This window comes from Nanorana parkeri, unplaced genomic scaffold, assembly GCF_000935625.1.
Source record: "Nanorana parkeri isolate BGI_ZX_2015 unplaced genomic scaffold, ASM93562v1 scaffold53, whole genome shotgun sequence".
Lineage (NCBI taxonomy): Eukaryota > Metazoa > Chordata > Amphibia > Anura > Dicroglossidae > Nanorana > Nanorana parkeri.
This window is the reverse complement of record NW_017306321.1, coordinates 2576405-2592355: the sequence shown is the minus strand read 5'-3', so window position 1 is coordinate 2592355 and position 15951 is coordinate 2576405. Positions and strand designations below refer to the sequence as shown.

The following is a 15951-nucleotide window of genomic DNA, read 5'->3' as shown; positions in this document are numbered from 1 at the left end:
GGTATCTCCCTCCTCGACCCCCCCTCTTTCTTCCCTCTCCTTGTCCCCCCCCCAGGAGCCTTTCTCAGTAGCAGGGCCGGATCAACTGGTGGGATCCGCCGTGTTGCAAACACATGAGACCAACAATCCACGCCTTCTTTAGTTTGGTAGTGTCTGTTCAGTGTATATGTATTTTTCTTCATTTTTTCATTATTGTATTGTCTAGTACCAATTGCTGATATTCTGTATTGTGAAGATGTTATTTCATTTTCTCTGTATTGTAAGTGCCTCGTTATATGTGTTAAAACCAATAAATACTTACCTGTTAAAAAATTAAAATAAAGTACACTGTCAAACTACCAAGGTTAAAAACAGAGGTTTTAGTTGCACAACTTTTGCAAAACATGTGGAAGATGCACTGCCTCATCAAGGCCCCTCTGTATAGTGCGGTGACCTGCACCCAATTCACCCTTTGCTACAAATATGCTCCAAAATGGCGGCTCTCTTAGATTAGAGTTAGGACCGCACTATACAGAGGGGCCTTGATGAAGCAATGTCTGTTTTTGTACTGTGTAAAGCCTTGGTTCTCAACTGGAGAGTCGTGACCCAAAAGTGGGTCACAACCTCGTGTTCAGTGGGTCACCGTGTGCCTTCTACTATGCTAGGTGAGAGACTCCTCCTGTCAGTTCTCTCGCCAAGCAGCCATTCCAAATCTGCTGCCTAGTGCCGAGTGTCTGCTTAAGGTGGGATGGGCTATGACCGTGAGGGAGCTCCATCCATACGTACCACTCCCTTGCGTGTCCTGTAGAGGTGCATGGACCGGAGTGATGTCACATTCTGGCTCCCAGCACCTCTACAGGGCACTCAAGGGAGCTGTACAAGCAATGTACATATGGATGGAGCTCTGTCACAGCACAGCAGCCCACACTGGACCCAAGGCTGAGGATCCACTCTAGTTCTTGTAAGGTATGGAGACTTTTGAATGGCATCCCAAATGCACCTCCCACCCACAGTTCGATCGCCCGCACTGGAACATGCGGTACCGTAATGCTGTGCGTTCCATTGCAGTTCTAATTGAGTCGCCACCTAATGACCAAGGACAAATGTGGGTCCTGAGGTTACACAGGTTGAGAACCACTGGTGTAAAGCCCTTCCATGTGCACCTTGCTTTAAAGCTAGTTATGAATTGATAAGTGTGTTTGCCATTCGTTTCACTCGAAACACAAATAAGGTAAATTTTTGTCAATAGTTAACGTACCTGAATGCATTTTTAAGGGCTTAACTCCTGAGTTTAGTGTCACTTTAACATGTAGCCAAGCTAAGGACAGTAACGTTTTTACATAATTTTAACAAGCAGTAAAACAGGACTTTAGACTTAATGTTAAAAAGAGATCTATGAGGTAAGTGATTTCCGCTCATCCTCATGGTTAGAGCCGACCTGTGACAAAGAAGCTGTCACAGGTCGGCTACATTGATCGGGAAGTGAGCAGAAACATGCACCGATCCGCTCACTTCAGGATCGTCTCCCTGCAGTGAGCAGTGACTGTCAGTCACCGCTCTCCCCGCAGAGATCCACTCCGATCCTCCATCACTGACTGGAGGAATGGACAGGGGAGGGGGCGGGCACAGCTGGCTCTGCCACTAGATAGGCAGAGCCTGCTGTCACTCACACAGCTGGGTAGATCCAGACAGTATTGTTGGAATCCGTCCCGGCTGCGGCGCTCTCAGTATATCGCAGGCAATAACTTGCTACATACTGAGCATTGGGTCATGGGAGGAGGTTAGTATATGTCCTCCCGTGACCCTAAAGAGAACTATGGGGAAAAACACTTACCCCATAGTTTCCTTTTAAGTCCTTTTCTTGGCATTCATTAACCACTTCAAGACCAGGTGTTTAGACCCCTTTCCTGGCCAGGCCATTTTTCAGTATTCAGCGCTGCGGTACTTTGACTGACATTTATTCCGTCATGCAATGCTGTACTGAAATGAATTTTATACCCTTTTTTGGGGACAGATAGAGCTTTATTTTGGTGGTATTTAATCACCACTGGGGGGTTTTATTTTTTATTATAATTAGGAAAAATTACAGAAAATTTTGAAAAAAAAAAGTTTCAAAAAAAATTATGTTAGGAAACATTTATTATTACCCAGTTGTTTTTTGGTAAAATATAAAAGACGGGGTCATGTCGGGTAAATAGACACCAAACATGTCAAGCTTTAAAATTGCGCGCACCCGCGAAATCGCAGAAAATTACCATACCCAAAATTGTCCATAGGCAACACTTTAAAAGTCACTACGGCCCGCCTGGGGGCAGTTAAGGGACACAGAGACAGAAGAATTCTGAGACAAATGGTTTATACTGCTGCCAACAGAACTGGACATTGGCAAACAAAAAAAATTAACTGCAAGAAAGAATTTACAGCAAGACAAAAATCCTATTTTTTATTTTTTTTCATGAAGGGGCACCAGGTCTTATTTTTGATGAAGGGGGGCTGAGTGTGTGTTGTCTTTTGTTAGTTTATTGTGTTGATGTTTCTGCAACCTGCGTGTTGCTAATGTTGTTACCTTTTTTTTCAAAATTCAAAATAAACACCTTTTAAAAAAGGGACACCAGGTCAGAGGTATTCTGAGATGTATGGGACATACAAAAGCAATGCAACTTAGAGATGGGCAACACAGCAACTGACGTGCGATGCAAGGAGGAGGAGTTATACTAGCCGACACATTTTTGCTTGCAGTGTTCTATCTGCAGCAGTATGACCCTAGATAGATAGATTTATTTTTTACATGTACATTTACACTAGTTTTCCTCCTCAGTACTTTAAAAAAAAAAGGGTACCCTTAGCAGCAATGCTAATTAAAATGTATAAAAAGTCTTACCACTGCCCAGGCCATGCTACGGCTGAGATCTTCTAACTTCTTCTTCCTTTCGCCCAGTGATGCCAGGTCTTTTAGTCTATCCTCATTTCTTATATAATCCTGCTTTAGCTCCTGGAGTCTCTAGATTGAAAGGAATAGAAAACAAATGTAAAACGTGCATGCCATTTAAAAACAGACTTCATATAGTTCATCCCCTTAAAATTAGGGATGCACTGATACAGATATTGGTGTCAGTATCAGTGCCAATACTGAGCATTTGGGCTCAGATACTTACCCCGATGCCAGAACTGCTGGTCAGAGATTCTCCCTGACCAGTAGTGCCACGAGGGAGCATGGACCCGGCTTCCCGGCCACTCAGAAAGCCGGGTGTTGGAGTGCTGGATCATGACCCGCCTCCTGGCTTCCTGTTTGGCTAGGAAGCCGGCTTCACGCTGCGTAGTGGCACTGCGAGGCAGTGCGGCTCCTCGACCAAAAAGCTGCAAAATAAGCTACATTTTTGTTAATATGTATTGTACTTAATCCCTTTTAAGATTTAATTCCAGAGTTTAATGTCACTTTAAAATGACACTAAACTCAGGAGTTAAACCTAAAAAATGCATTCAAGTACCATAACTATTAACAAAAAATAGGATTTTTGTACTCGAAGTAAAATGCTTTTCTCTGCGTTCATTGAAGGACCCAGCACCCACCCTCTGTGTGTAGGAGTGTACTCCTTACTGCTTGTTACTTACTGGAGACTTGATCAGCAGGTGGGGGGATGACCACCTGCATAGCCCCCACCCAGGCTGTCTTTTGTTTTGTGCCTAGCGTCCTTCTCCTGCAGGTGGCACAATACCCTATGGTTCCAGATTTACAATCTACTTAACTGTGTCCTTCAATGAACGCAGATAAAAGGATTTTACGGTGAGTACAAAATCCTATTTTCTCTTCCGTTCAATAAAGGACACAGTGAAGTAGATCATACATCTGGAACTATAGGGATGTCACAAAGCAGTGCAACATGAGGGGTGGGCAAAAAAATATATCTCCACACACAGAACAACAACCCGTCTACAGGGCCACCAGCAAAACCTTGCGCCTGAAACTGGCATCCACAGACGCCAAATATCAACTGGTAGAACTTGGAAAAATAAATGAACAGAAGCCCAAGTGGTTGCCTTACAACCAGAGAAACTGAGTCACTATGATGAAAAGCACAGGACGCCCTGACAGCTCTAACAGAATGAGCTGCAACTGGAAAAAGGGGGTTCCCGACCCCAGATAGCATAAAGCAATGGAGAGCTCCTTCCTTCCTATAAGCAGACATAGGACAAAGAGAAGTGAGAACAATATCCTCACTAAGATGAAAGGCAACTTTCAGAAGAAAAGACAGCCTGGGTCGGAGCACACCCTTGTCCTTGAGAAGAACCAGAAAAAGGGACTTACACAACAAGGCCACCAGCCCCAAAACCCTCCAAACAGAGGAGATAGCCACCAAAAAGGCCACTTTTCCGGACAGAGGTAGTAGCGGAGACTGCTGTAACCTGATAGCACCAAAGCAAAATCCCAAAAGGGGTAATGGAGACCGGACAGGAGGAACAATATGAGTAACCCCCTTCAAAAAGTACAAACTAGAGAATGGGATGCCAAGGGCCACTGAAACAGTATTGCCAGAGCCGAAAATTGGACCTTAAATGCACTCAGGGCCAGACCCTGATCCACCCCACGCTGAAGAAAGGTTCGCGACCAGACGCACCACGTCTGTGTACTGGGCCCACAAGACTGACAGGAATCCCCCCCGGCCTCTATCCTGTGGAGAAGATGTGGGGGAAGGCATAAATCAGCGAGTAATGGCCCCATGGAGCCACCAGAGCATCTGTCGCATCTGCCCATGGATTCTGAGTCCTGGCTACGAACTGATCTACCTTCCTGTTGAGGTGGGACGCTAAGATATCCACATCCAGAGTCCCCCAACGGAGACAAATCTGTTGAAACACTACTGGGTGGAATGACTCCCCCAGATCCACAGAAAGACAGCTGAGGTACTTGGTCTGTCAATTTGTTAATCCCCTGAAATGTGCACCGCGGAAAGATCCAGAATGGGCCTCTGTGCCCAGGGGAGAATCTGACTCCACCCGTGCAGTGGCTGCACTTTCTGTTCCGCCTCAAGGATTTATGTAAGACACAGCTGTGACGTTGTTCGACTGAACCCCAAACGGCAGACCCTGACGCTGGCAAGTCCAGTGCTGAAAAGACAACTGCACTGCCTAAAGTTCTAACACATTGATTGGGAGATGGAACTCCTCCGGTGACCACCGAACCTGTGTCGTACAGGATCCAAGGACCCCTCCCTACTCCAGGAGGCTTGCATCTGTCGTTTCCACAGTCCAATGGAACGGCAGGAATGAATTTTACTAACAACAGAGCCAGAGATGGAAGCCACCAGAGGAGAGAGGCCCGCGTCGCTTGACTCACAGAGATTTCCCTGACCAGCGGTGATAGTATTTGTTTCATGGCACCAAGATGTCCCTCTGCAGAGTCCTGGTGAGGCGTTGCACAAAAGGAACCGCTTCGAAGGAGGCCAGCATCAGGCCTAGCACCTGCATTCAAAAGTGGATCCACGTCCTCCTGCAAGAGTGCAGCAGACCGACGGGAGACCGAAGTAATCAAAGCTACTCTGGAAGAAGGAACACCCTGGCCTGTGTGGTCCCATTTTTCTTGAGAACCGTGAAGACGTTTGGTTAGAACTAGGGATGCAGCGATACCACTTTTTTAAGACCGAGTACGAGTACCGATACTTTTTTTCCCAAGTACTCATGAGGACTTGGAGGAGGAGTTTGCGGCCATCTTGTTTCACTGAAGACGCGATGGAGGTCTTGTGTGCGGCGGTTTCGGGTCCCTGAAGATGGCGGACGCGGCACAGGTACTCGTTTTTTGTATCGGAGTATTTGCACGAGTACGAGTACTCATGCAAATACTCGGTCTCGCCGCCGATACCGATGCTTGTATCGGTATCGGTGCATCCCTAGTTAGAACCCTCTGTACCATTCTGAAGGAGGAACGGGGACAATTACTCCCTGGGACACAAGATCCATGACCGCATGCCGCAGATTCGCAAGGCGCTGAGGGGAAAGCTGCGTTCTTGAAGGAAAAAACTTCTTCCCTGGACGAGACAGAAACTCTATATCGTAACCCGAAGAGACCAGTTCCCGCAACCAGGAGTCCGAAATGCGAAACATGACCAGAAGGTAGAGGGCTTGTTGCCCTGGTTAGCGGAGACGGAGGGCCGAAAGAAGACTGACAGTGCTTCCAGCACTGATCCTTGGACACCCTGGCCTGAAGTAAAAAAAGTACTCTTACCTCCAGTAATGTTTTAATAATTTCCGCCAGCGTAATGCCAAAAAGGCGGTCCCCAGTAAAAGCTCCGTGAGCGCTTTCTTGAAAGTCTAAGCAGCCGGCCAGCACATGAGCCAGAGTAACCTATGAAGCATAACAGTTGAGACAACTTAGATACCAGAGGACCCGCATCCAGTGCCTCATTGCAAACATATTTTAGACCTTGCACCAATTGTTCTGCCACTTCAACGCAGGCAGAGGAAACCTGTTCATAAGCGAGACCCTGGTGCAACAGTTTTGCCCACTCTGTTAGAGTGGGCGAAACTAGAGCTGAGGCCAAAACAAAGCGTATCACAGCTCCAGCAACAACAAAAAGTTTTTGAAGTGGCCTCCACCTTCCCATCCATGAAAAGAAGGGGAATCCTCTACATGAATTACTGCAGCCGTGTACAGGCAAGATATAGGTGGATCTACCACCGGAGGCGAAGACCATCTCTGCAGAAAATCTTCTTTAAAGGGATAACGAACGGAAAAACGTTCCGGCACCAAGAAAAACGTAGTAGGACGTTCACACTACTCATAAATAAAATCTTAAAAAAGGAGATGTACGGGAAAACCTTAGCAGACCGCTAAAGCTTGTGAGTACCCAAGTGAACTGGCGGCACCTCAGAAGAACTGGGAGCATCCTCAATCTTCAACGTCTTCTGACCCAAACGAATCAGGGCAGAAACCAACTCGTGAGATGAGAAGCTCATCATCCGCACCGGATGCCTCTGGCGTGGAATTACCAGGAGTGGTCCACCACCCTGTGTCCCAGTCCACCATCACTCCTTCCATATCATATTCTTCTGAAAGGGCTGAGGGCACCCCTGTGCCAAGGTATGTTTAACCAGTGACACGAACCCATCCATAGCGGACGAGAAGGCCTCAAAGGGTAAAGTCGTATCTAAGACGCTCGCAGCCCCCAGAGAAGGTCCCAAAAAGCGGTACTGGAGACTGCGATAGTGATGCCGGTGTATAAACGACACATAGAGGGGAGTAGGAAGCATCCTCACCCGAACTCCCACATTCCTTGCAGTGCACGCCACCACAAGGACCCCGTCCCTGCGTTCCATGACCGCAAACGCCTCCCAGAACAGACCACCAGCACCCATCAGAGTATTCACGGACCCCCAGCGAAGTCACGTGCCCTTTCCACCGCAGAGAGGAACAGCACCAGCAGTTCCATACACTGCAGAAGAAACACCCACCCCTCATGCACGGGAAAAAAGCCCCTGGACCAGGGCAGATGGAAGATACAGGCGCAAATGCGGTGCACACCAGTACACGGCACCGCGGTCCACTGCAACCTGGACCACCCCCTAACCTAAAGAAAAGGCTACTTTTTGGTCCCTGGGTGTTAAAAAGTAGTCACCGCTCTAAGCTCACTCCCGTGATGGACTACAATCTCAGGTTTAGTTCATGAATTTGTATTGAGATTGTAGTCTATTACGGGAGCGAGCTTGGAGCGGTGACTACTTCACAACACACACAGGGACCATGGGGAACAAAAGTAGCCCCCCTCCAGAAGGAAGGACAGTGTCAGCACCAATTCAGAGATGATTGGAGGATCTACAGCCGAGTGATACACAAATAAAATACATTTTTGTTAATAGTTAAGGTACTTGAATGTATTTTTAAGATTTACCTCACTTTAAGAGTCCTGCAGTGTTGGCAGTAGATTCACTGAAATACTTACCTCTTTATCAAAAGTAACTTGGTTATCTCTGCTGATCTTTGTTTCCATGATGTAAGAATATTTTCCTTTCATCTGCTCCAGCTGTGTAGCTTTCATGAAAAACTAAAGCAGAAAAAAGAAAGTTGAAAAAATGAATCATATAGGGGTCTGTGTATAAACAGAGTGTGGCAGCAGATTATGCTACCCTCCGCTATTCACATCTATAGGGAGAAAACAGCTATTGAATAGCCAAAATGGTAGACAAATAAAACTAAAGATGCCCAATAATACACGCACATGACAACTGCGGTGCACCTTATATGGGAGCCAGATATTCAATGTAAATGAGTAACTTAGATATTTCAGGTCTTATACAGTATATATATAAGTGTTGGAACAAATATATGCAACTAAAATATACAGAGATCCTCTTTGCTGCTTGGCAGGACATATGTCAGGGAACATTTTTGTTGCTTGCGCACAAAGTATCATCACTTCGCTCTCCTCTCCTATAAACATACTGACACTGTTTGACTGACAGCAATAGGGTCTAAATGTCTGCCAGGGGACATTTTCAAAGTTTGTTGCCTAACAAATATAAACATATGACTGCAGCCCTGGAAATGAGCTGCTTTTCTGAAATAAAAACAGAGGATTTCACAATCTGGAAGGTGAAGCCTGCTGAAAAATGGATTGACAAAAATAAAATCCATGGACATAGCATTGGAGCACGGCAATGAAATTAGAGCTAATTAATAAAGTCAAGGTATGGATTATAACTGCATAAAGCTGGCCATACACCTATAGATTATCTGCAGATTTTCTATGGTCAGATGTAAAAGTGCAACAGATTCCTCTATCTACCCTAAACTGTGTGGATGGAGGAATCTCCCACTGGGCCAAGCTTCAGTATCTCACTAGTCGACCCCGCTGGCTGTCAAAATACCTGAACAATCTGATTGGATGCAGGCATTGTTCAGGTATTTTGAGAGCCAGCGGGCCGACTAGCAAGATACTGAAGCTTGGCCCAGTGGGAGATTCCTCCATCCATACAGTTTAGCGTAGATGGAGGAATCTGTTGCACTTTTTCCACCTGACCATAGAAAATCTGCAGATAAGCTGGCCATAGACCCAGGGCTGTAGCTACAATGAGGCGCAGCTAAGAGGAGGCGCAGCTAAGAGGAGGCGCAGCTAAGAGGAGGCGCAGCCAGGGTTGGCCTGGTTGCGCCACCTCGCCCCTGTTGCCATGGCGAGCAAAGGCTCCAAAACAGCCGCGGCTCAGCAGGGAGGCACAGGCTCCAGCTTCTCCTTGGTTCCCTGCTGCTCTCTCCCGTCTGTATGAGGCAGCAGGGATCCGATGAGAAATGTAGCGCAGCAGCCATCGGGGAGGTGGAGGAGGGAGCTGTCATTCAGGACGGCCTAGCAGTGAGGAGAGAGAGAGCCGCTCAACCAGAATCTGACAGCCTGCGGCTCTTTCTCTCCTCACTGCTTGGCCATCCTGAAGTGACAGCGCTCCCTCCTCCTTCCTCCCAAACCCCAATCCCCCCCCCGCTGGCTTCAGCGCTCAGGATGGCAGAGCGGAGGATTGGTAAATATCTGTGATATTTACCAATCCTCTTTGTGCAGAGCAAACACTGGAGTGATTAGCTGATCTATTTCAAAAGGGAAATGTCAGGGGTCTGATATAAATGAGAAGAGGAACACAATACCATCAAGCAATGGGCACTGCATTCTGAAGATATTTGTATATTATTAGTATGAAATTTTTACGATATGACATAACAAGTAGCAATATATCAGAACTTCTCTCACCTTATACAAGTCAGATTTATTCTTAGAGTGCATAAGGAGTTTGCTCATCTCCGGAGTTAGAATGGACACTGGGTTGTCTATCTACCAATAAAAAGGTAGTTAAAACCACATATCACAGATAGGTAAATCAACTATTACTGCCTTCTGCAGTTAATTACTAAACTAGTAATTGTAAATGAGCTTTAAAATGAGCCCTCAGTGACCTGTGTAGCTGCAGGCATTGTGGAACAACCCATCCTTATAGTCCGCAGCCATCTGTCAACAACTAAGCTCAGCCTACTCCCTTGTGTTTACATAAGAGATTTGAAGTCTACCTAGTAGCGAGTTTGCCCAGGCCTGCTAAAAACTGACAAAGACAACCCAGGATTGTTTAGCAGTTAGAATCCTATATCAGGGAAGAATGGGGCAACATTCCTCTCCCACAAATCCAGCAAATGGCCTCCTCAGTTCCCAGACGTTTACAGAGTGTTGTTAAAGGCAACACCGTGGGAAACATGGCCCTGTCCCATCTTGGAGACATGTTGCTGCCATCAACTTCAAAATTACCTTATTTTTTTCTTAAAATGCTAAATTTTCTCATATTAAACATTTGATATGTTTTATTATCAACAAATCTTTAATTTTTGGGGGGACACTGTTAAAAATCCTAATATGAATTCATTTACACAATACCTGTATGTTGAAATGGTCAAGGATTGAGACAAGTTCTTCTTTCTTCGATGAAACAATGCTCCCTTCAAAGAACAATAAAATAAGATGTTAGATATGAAAACTGTACAATTGTCCTATTGTTTGTCCCTCAATATCAGCCAAGTATGCTTTAATATGGACACCGTATAGATGAATTCCCAAAAAGGTTTCAGGGTGCTTAAAGTGTATTTCCACTTTTGCAGCCCAACTGGGAAAGCATCAACTTTATATTTGTCACATTTGTTCTCATTCACATTGCATAACTTAAAAAGAAAAAATGCTGTTGACATCTTTAAGTGCTTTTTACTTTCTAAAAATCCTACATTGCTTCCACTTGTGTAATGCTAAGGAGGGGCTCTATGAAGTTATGTTTACTCTAATTAAAGTGACACAAAATTTAGGAGTTAAACCGTAAAAACACATTCAAGAACGTTAACTATTAACAAAAATGTATCTTATTTGTGTATCACTCGGCTGCAGATCCTCAAATCATCTCTGAATTGGTGCCGATACATGATGGATTACAATATCACATATAGCTTACTAGTTTGTATTGAGATTGTAGTCCATCACAGGAGCGAGCTTGGAGCGGTGACTACTTTACAACACACACAGGGACCATGGGGAACAAAAGTAGCCCCCCTCCAGAAGGAAGGACTGTGTCGGCACCAATTCAGAGATGATTTAACTATTAACAAAAAGATAAATTTTTGTTAAAAGAGAACTATGGGGTAAGTGTTTTTCCCCATAGTTCTCTTAAGGGTCACGGGAGGACATAAACTAGCGTCCTCCCGTGACCCAAAGCTCAGTATATCGGGAGCTACAGCTCGCGGTATACTGACAACGCCGCAGCCGGTACGGATCCCTAGATTACTGTCGAGATCCACCCAACTGCGTGATTGACAGCGGGCTCTGCCTATCTAGAGGCAGAGCCAGCTGTGCCACCCCCCCTCCGTCCGTTCCTACAGTCAGCGCTGGAGGATCGGAGATGGGAAGGAGGGGGGAATCCCTTTGCTCTCTGCAAAGAGATGATCAAGAAGTGAGCGAGCGACGGTATGTGTTCGCTCACTTCTCGATCTATTGAGCAAGGTGCAGGGGTGTGGAATTCGTATCGCCCGACGCCCGGGACATGTAGTTCCGGGCGCCGGGCAAGTTGTTTTGTCACTATTTTAGCCCTGCTACGGACAAGTAGCAGGGCTGGGGTTTTTTTTCTTAAACGAGCGCTGAGAGCGGCGCTGCGAGCAGGGGGCGTGGAGCGCCGAGAGCGGGGGGCGTGGACGGAGCGGGGACGGAGCGCTGAGAACTGGGGACGGAGCAGAGGGCGTGGAGCCATGACGTGGCTGGGGGCGTGGAGCTATTTTTAAGTAAATAAAAAAATTTAAAATGAAAACCAGCCCCGCTGTCCCCATCTTCATGCGAATAAACACGCAGTGTTTTCAACTGCAATCGTGTGCAACCGCTCGGGCAGGGCAGTATTGCAGCAGGAAAACGCACAATCTGCCTGGCACGACTGGGGTGTCATTAGAATATTCACTTTCCCAAGTAATTTGGGAAAATGGAATTACCCGCACAAATCTCCCTCCCACTATACTTACCTTTCGGCAAACGGTCCTTCCCGTCCACCAGTACGGGTGTAGTATCTGCATGTGTTCCATGTATTGTGAATTCCGCTCGCATATTGCAAGCACTCGTTGGTCAACGCAGTCACCTGACGGCACTGACCAATGAGAAGTGCTTCTTAGCACTTTGGTTAAAATTATTTTTTTGTATCAGGACAAGTAGATTGCCATGAGGGACAAGTAGATTCGGCCCCCTCTTTAGTCCTAACAAGTAGTTTTTTCTTAAATTTCCACACCCCTGAACGTGTGACAGTTTTATTGTCACACGTCGGCTCCAACTATGAGAATGAGTGTAAATCACTCACCACATAGTTCTCTTTTAAGGTTCTTGAATACATGTTTAAGGTTTAACTCCTGAGTTTGGTGTCACTTAAGTAGACAGGAGGCATAACGCCCTTCACTGTGTCAACATACAGAAATGTCCACCAGAACACTTTTCTTGAAGACTAGTCCTCTGTTATTCAGACATCAATGAAAAAGAATACCAGCCAATGTTTCAGGACAATGCAGGGCCCCTTTCTTAAGGTCCTCTCAGTCAAATCACTGTGACACAATTGCCCCTCTTTGAATCACTAACAGAATATATTATATTACATTCTGTCGACTACACCTACTTTACTGCATGTTTTACACTTATACAACTTTCACAGACAACAACAAACAGTCACTGTGCCTTTTAGGGCCTGTTCACACGACGTCCGTTTTGTGTGCTGACCGGCTCCGTACGCTCCTGCACTCAAAATGCATCCCAATGTATCCTTATGTGTTTTATGGGCTCCAGTTCTCACGTGCGCAGTGCGTTCAGCTTACGACAGAAAAAATACTGCATGTCACATTTTGTCAGGTCCGGAAACGGTCAGGATACGCAAACGCGTCAAAAACGCACTGCACTGCAGCTAACATACTAACAGCCCCACTCCCCACTTTTTACTTGAACGCATCAAAAACGCGGCCAAAACGCACTGCATCAGTCTGCAGATCCGCACCTGATCAGGACCTGATATCATGTGAACAGGCCCTTACAATGTGCTGACCTAGCAACTCTAGAGTTACATTTGTATTTATTATTTTTGAAAAAATAAAAGTAGAAAGTTAAACATGTGATACAAGGTACAACACACATACTCCCCCAGTACAAGGCACTACATGTGGGAAGCAGCCCACATGTGATAACAATGGTGTGGAGCAGGAGTACAAATCCCATCATGCATCTGCCTCTAGGAGTCATGTCTGTGGCTGGTTAAGTCTTGGAATGCCTAATGGGAGTTGTAGTTGCACCACAGCTGGAGGGCCAACTTTTGCCTACCCCTGGTGTAGAGCATCCAAAACAGAGTAGTGTGCCATAAGGAGCACTCACAGCGGTCAGATAATTAGAGCATGGAGACGGGAGGTTGTGTGAAGAGCCAACAAGCTTCCAACAGTCCTACCCTCACGTAGGAGGTTGTCCGGAGACCCGGACCCAACAACTCTGTACAATTTATCATTACTATTACACGCAGCGCTGCCACATACCCGTTTTACTTTTCAGTTTGTAAGTGCGGCCTCCATCTACAGTTAAATGCTGCTGAACCACAATGGAATCTCCGTACACCTCCGGTCTGAATGCATCCGATCCTCGGTTACGCAATCTTATTGATATGTCCGCAGACCTGAAATCAAAACGCGTTGACTATGCTTCATTAGCTAATATTTTTGTAATAAGGGTTATTTCATAATCACATAAGTCACCACGGTTTTGGTCTCTCTTTGACCAGAAAGCTATTTTTTAAAGGAAACCAATCACAAATGGGATTATGCATAGACAAGAATATTAATTCCTAAATGTTCATAAGTGAAAGGTTATGGATTAAAAATGTACAAGTGGATTCTCTTAGTTTTATTTCTTGTCTGAGCCTGACTCCTCAGTTTTATCAACGAGAAAGCCACTCGCACTCCAATTCGATGTCCAGTCAACTCACCTGTTCTGTTTGCCTGATAAAGGAACCGCTGGGTTCCGAAACGTTGCATTAAGATGTCATACCACTTCAGCCAATAAATTAGTTGACTGGACATCGAATTGGAGTGCGAGTGGCTTTCTCGTTGGCTGTACTATGTCTGCAGAGGCATCTTCTGCTACTCTGGCACCCGCCCTGTACGTTGGGCTTTTCTCCGGTTAGGAGTGAGATGGGACTAATTGGATTTTGACTGAGTTTTATGACTCAATCCCATGTCTGTGCTATGTTGCATTTACAAAAGTTAATTTTTACCATGAAATGTTTAAAGGGAGCACAATCATTCGGAATGCTTGTTAGCCCCTATGTAATAGCAATAAAGTAAAAAAAGAGAAAAGTAAAAAAAATTATAAAATATAAAACGTGATAAAAAGTAATAAGTTAAATAAAAATGAAAAATAAAAATAAAAACAACTTCGCCATCTGCATGCAAATAAACGCGTGGAAAAGGCATTGTGTGTGTGAGCCACCCCCATTCCACTGTGCCGTATTGTGGTAGCCGGGCAGCTCTCGAACACGCACAGTGTGCATTAAAGGGTATGTTCACTTTTCTGGTCCCCTCTCAACCCTGCAATACTTGCCTTCAGCGAACGGTCCTTCCCCTCAGCTGGTACGGGTGTACAATCTGTACCCTATACTGCAGTCAATAGCAGCCCTGCGACATGGATTTTACATTCCACTCGCAAATTGCGAGCACTCATTGGTCAGCGCTGTTACCTGACCCGGGGGGGTTAATTTCTACTATATAAAAAAAGTACAGTAAATGTTATGTTAAAAAACATTTATTTTTACCCATATTTTTGGTAAAATATAAAAGACGGGGTCACGTCGTGTAAATAGACACCAAACATTTCAAGCCTTAAAATTGCACGCGTCCGCAAAATCGCAAAAAAAACGCCCACACTGAATATAGCACTTCAAGTCTCTTTTTGCGCGGATGCGCGCAAATGGCCTTACGCCGGACGTGACCTCATAATTGACGTTTTGGCGTCCGGCGAGGAGGGATATAAGAGGGGATGGGGGTTTTGACACTCTCAGGTGGTTGGAGCTCAGGAGAAGATAAAGAAAAGAGAACTGGCTATTTTTAATGGTAAGTGACAAACATATGGAGACTTTTGCTTGTTGCTCTGATTAGATGCACCTTTTTGAAAAGGCCTTACAGGCCTATGTACCTTTTGTTTTAAGGATTTGATGTTATCTCAGAATGTAATACTGACATACCTCATTGGTTTTACTTAGAGGCTGTGTTTGGAGCCCAAGTTCTTGGCTATAGAATGTACACCGGTGATGGAAATGGATAATGTCAGGTAACACGATAAACTATATCTATTTGTACCCACTTGGGCAGATCCCCTTATAGTCTCTTCAAGAGTGTTCATTGTTCTTTTATAGGTGTGATCTATTCAATAATAAGAAGAATTTCTGAGATGTTCTCATCTAATAGCAAATCTGGCCTCTTCTGAAACCTCTCTCACTCTGTAGTTTTACTGCTTTGACTTGGGGGTTGTCTTGCTCTCTATCCCATTTCTATTGGTCCCTCCCCGTCCGCGCCCATGATTGAGTGTTGGTCAGTGGTGGATCCAGCCATCTTTACAGACTATTGTAAGCTTTTTAAACTAAACAAACTGCACTAAGTACAGGTGAAACTCGAATAATTAGAATATCGTGCAAAAGTAATGGCAGTAAGTGCTGCAAAAGGGGCCCAAACCAAGTACTGAGTACATATGCATGCTTGTACTTTTCAGAGGTCCGATATTGTTCTATGTACAATCCTTGTTTTATTGATTGCATGTAATAATCTACTTTTTTGGGGTTGTGGATTTGGGGTTCTTGGGGTTTTCATGAGCTGTAAGCCATAATCATCACAATTATGACAAATCACGGCTTGAATTATCTTGCTTTGCATGTAATGAGTCTATCTCATATATTAGTTTCACCTTTTAAGTT

At 45.2% G+C, this 15951-nt stretch overlaps 1 protein-coding gene across 1 annotated transcript in view; it reads right to left on the bottom strand.

The window, feature by feature from the left end:
• LOC108803560 (structural maintenance of chromosomes protein 6-like) overlaps positions 1-15951 on the bottom strand; it is a 100347-nt gene that overhangs the window by 81703 nt on the left and 2693 nt on the right. Inside the window, exons 3-7 of the mRNA XM_018575395.1 lie at positions 13526-13662; positions 10377-10438; positions 9705-9785; positions 7914-8015; positions 2861-2980 (exon numbers count right to left, since the gene is read on the bottom strand). Coding sequence (XP_018430897.1) covers positions 2861-2980; positions 7914-8015; positions 9705-9785; positions 10377-10438; positions 13526-13662 — 502 coding nt within the window. The remainder of the gene's footprint in view (positions 1-2860; positions 2981-7913; positions 8016-9704; positions 9786-10376; positions 10439-13525; positions 13663-15951) is intronic.